Source organism: Rhyacophila brunnea, unplaced genomic scaffold (genome assembly GCF_057557595.1).
Source record: "Rhyacophila brunnea isolate RB1 unplaced genomic scaffold, BYU_Rbru_1.0 scaffold_17, whole genome shotgun sequence".
NCBI classification, from domain to species: Eukaryota; Metazoa; Arthropoda; class Insecta; order Trichoptera; family Rhyacophilidae; genus Rhyacophila; species Rhyacophila brunnea.
Genome location: NW_028232827.1, coordinates 25,451,448 through 25,461,912, shown reverse-complemented (window position 1 = coordinate 25,461,912; position 10,465 = coordinate 25,451,448). Strand labels below are relative to the sequence as shown.

The 10,465-nt window shown below is 35.6% G+C and overlaps 1 protein-coding gene across 2 annotated transcripts in view; it reads right to left on the bottom strand.

The window, feature by feature from the left end:
- Positions 1-289: 289 nt before the first annotated feature.
- LOC147073866 (uncharacterized) overlaps positions 290-10,465 on the bottom strand; it is a 53,778-nt gene continuing 43,602 nt past the window's right edge. For both annotated transcript variants that reach the window (XM_085944948.1, XM_085944947.1), the window contains exons 6-11: positions 9,569-9,659; positions 7,896-8,106; positions 4,591-4,924; positions 3,479-3,669; positions 2,998-3,216; positions 290-1,475 (exon numbers count right to left, since the gene is read on the bottom strand). In XM_085944948.1, coding sequence (XP_085801074.1) covers positions 1,254-1,475; positions 2,998-3,216; positions 3,479-3,669; positions 4,591-4,924; positions 7,896-8,106; positions 9,569-9,659 — 1,268 coding nt within the window. In that variant the 3' untranslated portion in view covers positions 290-1,253. The remainder of the gene's footprint in view (positions 1,476-2,997; positions 3,217-3,478; positions 3,670-4,590; positions 4,925-7,895; positions 8,107-9,568; positions 9,660-10,465) is intronic.

The window sequence follows — 10,465 nt, the reverse complement described above, 5'->3', positions numbered from 1 at the left end:
ATTTTTTAAGAATCAATATTATAATAATAATAATATACACATTAGACACTAAATTTGACTAAGATTCGTACACGCAGTTTGTAAATGACATTATTATTTTGGCACATTCGACTTAATATTGTTAATTAGATATACATAAAACGCTTTCAAATACGTAACAAATAATCGATACAGTTGTTAATTCATTTTACCAAAACTATTATTTCAGCAAACACTGAGAATTGGTCCATCCTAATTATCATATTATTATGTAATAATAAACATTGAACATATTTTTTTTTTTGTTAATTGACACACTGATGGTCAGAGATTATAAAAAGAAATAAAGATAAATGTATTATTAATGAAATAGCTTCACTGATTGTAACATATTTTCACAGCTTTTAAGGATTATGTATATCAACAATCAATGATATTGACTTAAATTGTAAATGTAACAATATATTAATCGTAAATAAAAAAAGACAAAACAAATCATATAATAATATCTTCAACGATTTGGCAAGCATTGAAAATGAAACCATGCTAGTGACTCGCAAAACGTTTACAATTAAATAATTATCTTTTAATAATAGCATGACAGATACCAACATATAAATAAAAAATTACAACAATATTATAATATTATGTAAGACAATAAACGGACAAAAAGGCGTTATTCAAACATATTCATTATAATACTACCCCATTCCGTCATTCCAATCGAGAATTCCTTTCATCCACAATAAAGGCACTTTACTTTGAAGATATCTCTTCAAACAATATACAAACAAACTCTGCCAATATCCAAAGCAGAGTACAGTCAACGGTACACTAGAAACCTCATTATCCGGACCTTGATTATCATAGAAATATGTAGTAATCCCGCAATCATTTACCAGACTCCACACAGAACACAGTGTGGACCCACGAATTTGTGGAACTACACTAATATACTTTTTAGGAGTATCGGGTGTCAGCCATTCACAAAATGCCAAGAGTTGGGGAGGAGGAGAAAAGACCACAGATGCATATTAATTGAAAAATAAACACCACAGTGAAATTATTCCCACCTCAAACCTTGGGTCCTGCTACTATTAGTCTTTATCAGTCAGCTGTCTTGATTGGCAAATGACCACTTAATAACTGTCTAATGACCCACAACAGCTGTTCATAGGATAGTAATCTGACAACCCCTAGAAATGTTCTGTGTTGGATTAAACATATTATAACTTGAATGACAGATGAGTCGGGATAATGGAGTTTCCAGGTAATCATTTGGAGGAAGGGTAGTAGTAGAGGACGGCGCCCCCGGGCAGCTGCCAGTGAGAGGCGTGCAACTCGATGAGCTGGAGCAGGGTCTTGGTGATCGAAGGTCCGGCTGACGTGTTGAGGAAAGCGTCTCTCACAGCCGCCAGCAGGTTCTCCAGGTCGCCCGGCAAATGTGTCTCTAGATCTCGACCAATGTATGTGAGAACGAAGAACAAATTTTCAGTCTGAAATTAAATCGAATGAATTTTACCCGTGTGTTTATATTTACTAAGAAAATGAAATTGAATGCTATTTTTTATATTGACTGATTTGAGTCAACAAGGAAGGCCTTAAAAGAGTTTTGCTATATGGTTCATCTGCGAAATCTTGAATTTTTTTTAAATATACTAAAGTACCTGAAATTAAAAAAAAGGTTGCAATACTACATAGGTATCCCCAGAAAAAAGCACTGCTTATATCTAATATAACATATAATTCAGTGATTCCCATTTCCTCGAGATCTGTCAGGAGATCCGCGAGAACACGGAAAAGCTCAAACAAAGATAGATACACCTTGAAACCTTTTTGGTAATAATCTAATAGTAAGGTTTGACGTCACCTGCACTTAAGCAATTGTGTAAAGTTGTGCCTGTTTGGGTTTACATAATATTACATTATAGTTTTAAGTTCATATCGCACTAGAGCAAATTTCACTTGGGAAGAGAATTTGTAGAATCAGCTATGACTGAAAAAAAAATGAGGAATTCAACTTGCTATGTAATTTTTTTTACTAACCCTACTGGCAGTGACATACTGTACCAGTAGACCGGTCGTGTGTTGCTTAGGGGAAGACATTCTAAGAGAGCGGCAGATTAAGTAAGGAATACGAATAATAGAACTTTTGATGCTAGCATAATTAATATTATATCTGTTTAAGGTGGCAACTACAGAAATTGCAGTAGGTAATGAATTTAGATGATATTTGTGACTAACATAATCAGGAATAGGATTTTCGTCATGATTATCATTGACTCTCTGCTTAGATATGTCACTGTTTACCGTTCTATAGGCATTTCATTCCAGCAAATGAAATGGCGTATTTCAAAAAAATACTACCTTATTCTTAGGTCACTAATTATTATAAAACAATCATTATTCGTAGGATGTTTTATCACATTTGAATGGTCAAAGACATAGCTTATAATCAGTATCTTTAGAATTATCTTCAAATGTGTTAATCGTGCCCATTTTTTTAATAATAAAATGCTTAATTCTTGTCAAATTTGGGATCACAGAGATTATAGATATAATTTGTATCGCAAATATTTCACTATTATTAACAACAATTTTACGAATGGTTTTATAAATGCGTTTAAAAATTAATAAACGTAAAAAATCTTAACACCACTGCACATGGATGTACTGAAATATGACTATATTCTAAAACATTAGATCGAGAGATTTAAAAGGATACTATTTTATGTAATAAAAATACTTTATGCAGTCACCAATGTTTAAAATAAATATAAAGGATAATAGGGCTTCAAAATTATATAAATAGATTATCTACAACGTTTAAGGAATGTCCAGGCTTACGCTCTGAAAATACCATAAAAAATCTCCATTTTGACCTACGTTGCGTGGCGCATGTGGGCCCTTAAGTATTTTCAATTTTATTTTCTGTGCATGAGCCATTGATATTTCTACTGTAAAAGGCTGTAGTTTATCATAAATTAAATTTTAAAAAAAGCTTGTGGGGTGACTGACGTCAGAGGCGGACGGCACGGGGGCCCTGATGCACTCCTCACAGCACTTGCAGATAAGGGTGAGAAGGGTGCGGGCGGGGGGAGTGATGGCGGAGGCGGCTGGATGCTGCTGTCCGCTCTGGTTAGAGCAGCGCCGCCGCAGCTGGCAGAACAGCTCCAGTAGCAACGAGATGAACGCCATCAGACGGGGACGCCCGCCTCCCATCATTACGTTCAGCAACTGCATTTCAACAAAAAAGTAATCAGTTAAGTTTTGATTTCAATTTGGATTCAATCAGGAGAATCGTGATCTTATACAGGAAAAGAAATATTTCAATGTCGATCTTCACAAGTCCAAATAAATATTTATATTATACTCAGTTATACTACAATTGAATGGCCCGGGATAAAACAGTGTCAACCTTCATGAGATGTCACTGCCCTGTTTGTTTTATTTAAAATTGCACTGAAAATAAACGGTATAAAATTTGTAGATCTGTCACCTTGTCCCTGTCGCGGTACCACTGCTGGCAAGTGTTGAGCAGAGATTCGAGGAAAGTCTCCGTCCGTTCCCTCTCGATGATGGCAATGCACTGACGAGCGGCCGGCAGTGCATAGCGCGGACTCTCCACCGCACGCCGCATTATGTGCCCCACTAGTTCCATAAGGATTCGCGCTGACAATTGGTTTGGATCTGAAATGAAAACGCATAGTTTATAACAATTTATATTCTTCAAAGCATATGTCATTATTACGTTAAAATATTATTACTAGAGCAAATAAGATAAGAGATTTCGTAATGTCTCTTTCTGTAATATTAATAGGTACCTACTAACAATGAAAAAAAATCATCATTCTATACTATAAATCGTTATCACGGTGACCGAATTGATAGAGTTGGTTGTGTCAAAAGAAAGTTTTTCCAAAGAGATTAAAGACTAGGCACTGTCCAAACTCTTAATACCTCTAATAGAATATTAAACGATAATAATGAAAAATCAGTTTAATTTTATTGTGATATCGAAAGATTATGGCATGACATTTAGATTTAAAAAAAAAAAACACCAGATATAAAAGGAAAGAATAAAAAGTAACAATACAGAAGCAAGGTAAGAATAGTGAGGTTTCTACCGATTGAGTAACGAGTAAACAGACCCTCTTATTCACTTTGACGGTATTAACATTCAATGGCATCTTTTTATATCGTGGATACATTTTGTTTATACCGAAGAGAAGAGGTGGACCTATTAGTCTAAGACTCTAAGGTTAAATAAGGGTTCTCTTGTCTCTTATCCAGCGCTCGAAATGGAAAAGTTTACGGCCCGGAGCGCTCGACAATTTTCTGAAGATATTAACATAGTTATCAAATTTTATATGTATTTTATAAAAATAAGTGTGCTAGATTTTTTGTTATATGGCATAACTAGCTTAGACGGTCAAATTATTTTTTCCACGAGATGGAGCGGTAACTTTACCGATTTCACAAACCGGAACGGCGCTCTGATCCATTTCGAGCCCTGCTCTTATCTAGATATCATCAACATGTACTATGGGGAAGATTCTAACCTTTTGATTATCCTAAATAGATAAAGTGACAGTGTATGTATATATGTACCTTGTGAAGCTTTTTCCAGGTTATCCTGAATCTCTTGCGGGAAGGCGCCAAGATCTGCGGCATCAGCCGTCAGCCCCAAAGCAGCCATCCCACTAGCCAGAGTATCGGCCGAAGTCAAACTCTTGGACCTCTTGAGGGCGTAGGTCTGCTGCGGCAGAGGCAGGTGCTGTTGGTTGCTATTGGGGGAGATGAAGGGCGCTCGCTGCACCGTCTGGCGGGGGAGAAAGGCATTGGCGGGCGGAGATCTTTTCTTCTCTTGGTGTACCAGCTGGTGGTTTTGTGGTGACATCTGGCTCATTTGTTGCGGAAGTTTAAAATGAACTCGCGGGGCACTCTGCAATAATACATTTTTAATTTTCAATTATTGACATTCGAAAGAAATTGAAGGGAAAGATACAACAATACTGAACTTTATGATCTCTATGAATATTCCATTGCACTTCAATAAATAAAGATTGGGAAACTGCGTCGACTAGATCACATGCATTGTAGAGACGTCAATGAACTGGCAAATATATGTCACAAAATAGGTAGAAGAAAAATTTTCTAGTGAGATGGAGCGAACAATGACTGCTGTATGGGTACCGAATTGGAAAGGCCATTTTGACTAAGATTAGGTGGAGAGAGCTATTGAAGTAAGTTGGGATGGTGATGACTTACTTGTCTAAACGCTGGTTCAGAATTGTCGTACGTGGTGCGGGACGTCATACATAATAATGCATGAGATCATAATATGACGGTACCCAAAATCATGACGTTTACACACCAGCAAGCCGCAGTTATGTGGCAACATCATACACAATGTATTACCCAGTCATAGTATAAGTAGTATGGGAAAACGAATAATAATTGTAAAATACTACCATCTATGAATTACTTTAATTCGAATTACTAATATTAGTGAAGACAATATTTTAATTAAGTTATATTATTTCAATCACTTTTATACTGTTTATATTACGTAGGTCATTGTCATTGATATTTATCAAAAGTATTATTATTGTAGCTGCCCACTACTGCTCCCTGTGGTAGTAAATGTGGTGTGATATGAGACTAGCTATTTGGTAGTGAAAAATATAATTATTGGTCAGCGGTCGGCAACCCAAATGCATTGGCGTGCCACAAAACAGGTAATTCATAATACTGGACACTCAGCGTGCCACTGAAATAAAACTAGTAAATCTATTGTAAGACAATTTTATACACGCTATATAAAAACATCATAAAAATTAGGATATTTAAACATCAGTGACTCCCTTGAGGTTCAATTTTGGAAGCTAACACCTCAATATTTGGTTTATAGTTTGAAGTTTTTAATTTTATGCACATTTCCGAATTTTCTTTAGTTTTCGATAAGGGTTTATAATATATTATTCATAATTGAGAATGTTTGCTCACAGTAAGTAGTATGTATGTTGTACCGAAAACAAATAAAAAAGCGAATGCGCCTTTTTTCGTATGATGAAATCTGTCTGGGAGTTCATTCCACGTTTTGGCACGCGTGGAGGTTGCCGGGCGCTGGTATAGGTCATGAAAAATTTTCATTTTGATTTTTTTTTATACTAAAGTCTTTATATTATTATTATATATCAACTAAGTAGGTAACTAATTTGTAAATAATTTAATAAAATATCCCTTGCCCACTCTACGCCAGTGCGTGATGTGAGCGACAGTAAGGCCTACCGCGCATGAACGATTTCCTATCATACGGTCAACAATCGAGGAGTTGTAACCATCGTATTGCAATGCAACCTCGCGCATGGACGATCGAGCGAACGGCCGAATTGAAAATCTGTGTTCAGACACAAAATTTTACACCGATTCGAACCGGCCGGGGTCCCATTGGCAATGCTTTTAAATGAGAGCCCGCACATGACAAGTCATGGCCGGCCGAGAGTGCACTAATACATGCACGCACAAGTGACGCGGTCGTATGTAGCGCACGCATACATCGAACCGCCACATTTGACTTGACAGTTCATCGATGCGTACCTATTGGCTTTGCATGCGCGTACCAGTCCCATTTTTTCAGTTTCTTTCTTCATAAATTAATAATATATACACCCACATTTTAAAACAGTTTGATAATCTATACAAAACCTCTATATATTATATAATATAAGCTCTACAAAATCCATTTTGACGTTTCTTATATTGGGTCCGCCATTTTTCGGTGCGGAAGCATATCTTCAGTGCGCGCGCATTGCCTCCGATCTATATCACGCCATGCGCGCTCAAACATACTGGCCGGTAATAATTTGGATCATGCGCGAGCAAACCAACGATTGTCCGAATGCTACCGGCCGGTTATGCAATCGTCCATGCGCGGTAGGCCTAAATATGCTATATTCATTTTTTTTTTTAAATAAGTGGTAAGTACCTATCAGTATAATGTATTTCAAAATTGAAATATCTGACATGGAAAATACTCATAATGATTTTAATATATATAATAGCTGGCTGGAATAACTCCCTTTAGGAGCAATTGTCGTGTGGTGTAAGATTTGCTATGAAAATAAAATCGGTATAGTGGAAATTTTAAGTGTGGTTTTGGGTTTTAATAATAACGTTCAGCTTGCCCACTACTCACAAATTTTTGTTAGATGGCAATAATTCTTAGATCTATACTGGCTTACTGACTAAAAAAAAAGTTGACTGAGGAAATACAAGGTAGGTACCCAAGTTGTTCCGATAGGTTTTTAAATTCATAGCAACCAATAAATAAAAATACGTTTTAAAAATGACATTTACTGACAATATTAGAGAATAAATTGTCATATAAACATAGTTTGTAGGTATGCAAGTGACAAACGATGGAATAGGTATTTGTTTTTTTTTATCTTCTATAAAATGTGTAGGTACAGACCTACAAACTTATCTGTAGAATGGCCAAAAATGGAACTACGACCTACCATAGGATGCCATTTTGAAAATTTCATTTGAATGTCAGATTTTGTCCAGTTATAAGTCTTGATTGGGTAATTTTCGACAGTGGCTCACCCATCCCATTTTTCAGATAAGTTTGTAGGTCTATAGATATTATCTCTATCTTGAATTTAGAATGGTTGTTATATTGGAAAATACCCCTTACACGTTTAATACCTATATAATATATTATATTATCATAATATTATAATAGTTATTTCTGTTATATTATAGATATATTCTCGTAAAGATGACCAAGTGTGCACTATTCATTTCAGTTACTAATCATTTACATCCCTCCAACAGGCACTATTCACTATCGAATGACGTTACATTATATTCACTAAGAGAAGAAGTTGACTAGTTAAAGATGATCTCACATGAAGTATGTTCCCGCTGGACTGACTACTGATGAGAGGAATGGCTTGGTGATGGTAGAGCGGGGGCAGGGCGGGACGGGCGAGAGCGGCAGCCGCCGCAGCTGCCGCCTGGTGTTGTTGCTGAGCTCCCAATTGGTGTAAGATGTTACCCGAAGACTTGGAGTGGTGGAGAGGAATTCCGACACCCATTTGCGACAGGCTCATTTGTGATCTGAACAAAATAATATTACAAATGATATTAGGTATAATATCCTTTATAAGAAATGTAAAGCTTCTAAGCCTACTAGTCTCAAACGCCCCCCCCCCCCCAAGATTTGATGAATTATTTAAACTTATGGTCGTAAAAAAATTATTGATACTTTACTTCGGATACTGAGTGATTGACGAGTGACAGTTATATGATCAAGATAAAAAAAGTGGAGTGTAGACTGAACCTCACGATTGAATAATGCTGACACTGAGTATCCCATACCTTCAGTAAGAAATGCGTTTTAACATAATAAATAAAAACGTTGAATTTCAGAGAGATTTTTCTGTACCCTGACTTTTTTTTTATTTTTTTTTCGACCATGTCCAATCCTAATAGGATCATATGGGCCTCCACAGAGTAGAGTTTTGTAATAACAGATTTTGTTTTTACGAGAAATGGATGTCAGCCACTTGCTCAACCTATTAGGTCCATACCCTGACTCACACACAAATTGAAAAACAATATGTGTACTTGCCAGACCCAGGATTCGAACCTGAGACCCACGGCGTGATAGTCCAACGCTTAAGCCGCGCGGCCACCGTGGGTGCCACCCTGATTTATAGTAGTTATAAAATTTAGCAGTTCTAAAATATTATAATCCATACATATTTACAAAGGTCGTCATGATAAATGTAGGTGGGTACTTTAGGTTGCTATAAATTTGTGTTCGAAATAGATTTTAATAGGTATATTTATTGATAGGTACTTCTTTTTTTCTATAATATTATGTTTTCATGGTATTCAATTAGAAATGCCGGTATTGATTTCTTCGTTCGGTATTGCAATCCCTACGGTGCGACATCAGGAAAATCACCATCTTCTCGGACAACGGATTCGGAAGACCGTTGAATGTAGATAAACGGCGTTCCAAATCTGCGTTTGTTGAACACCCGATCTTAATTAGTACATCCAGGCGCGAAATGCACCGGAGCGCCGTTGCGATTCGTGAAATCCCTAAAATTATCACTCTGTCTCGTGGAAAAAAAGTTGACCATCTGAGCTAGATAAGCCATACCTATACAAAAAAATCGAATACACTTATTATTATAAAATATACATAACATTGATAACAATAACAAATATTTCGGAAAATTATTGAGCGTTCTGGTTCGTAAAATGTTCCATTTCGAGCGCTGAGTACATCGTACCTATTTTGTGGTTATTTTTTTAATAAATTCTTCCGAATATCATAAAAATATTTTTGTATAATTCATTGTTTTCATATCGCTAAGTACCTACATATTTTATATTTAATTTGTTGATTTAAAAATGTATAATCATGCTTAAAATATATTTTAAGTTCACTACTTACGTATTATATCGAATAAAATTATTAACCAAAAACATGTAGGTACAAATGTCAATAAAAACAAACGAAAATCTATGAAATGACAAAAATCTAAAAAAACATTGATATTTTTACCTGGAATTCTGCAGTTCGTTTTGCTTCAGCATGGTGAACTCCTTGGCGTGCACGTTCAGCTTGTTCTGCTGGATACCGTCCACTCGTACACCTGCCATATTATCCGACATTGTTTCAGTTATTTGTAATGAATTAATTTTAGTTTCAGAGGCGCCAAACACAATATCTTCTCCTTCCATAGATACGTTACATCGACTGAATCATAGACTAATATACTATATGACTGAATGGACATAGACAAAATTGGACAGGAAGAAAAATCACGAATGAGTATATGCAAACTTTATTTCAAATATACGAAAAGCAGTGGTGTAGGGTGTAGATATTAGGACTGGTTGATTCTTTAAATAGTTATTAAATTCGTTATATAAAATTGATATGAATAAAAATCATGAAAGTCTTCTGCCAAAGGCGCATTATCTCACAGCCACAGACCCCATCCCCGAAATTTTAATTGACATTTATTATTGAAACCTTTTATGAAAAAAATACATATCACGAACTACATAATGTTTTATATTATAATATATTATATTTGCAATACGCAAGCATGTATGTAAATACGTAATTTGAAAAATGCTTTGTCATTTTTTATTAAAATTTATTTATTTTAAAATGACCATGACAAATTATAAATTCAATGCGTTCATGGCATGACATAAAAATAAGTGTTCTTCTTTTTCTTTCGACCATGTCTGATCCTAATGGGCTCCACAGAGTGGAGGTTTGTATTAACAGATTTTGAATTTACGAGAAATGGATGTCAGCCACTTGCTCAACCTATTAGGTCCATACTTTGACTCTCTGACTCATACACAGATTGAAAAACAATATGTGTACTTGCCAGACCAAAAAAAAAAGAAAGAAATAATAAAATTAGTAAATAATAAAATAAAA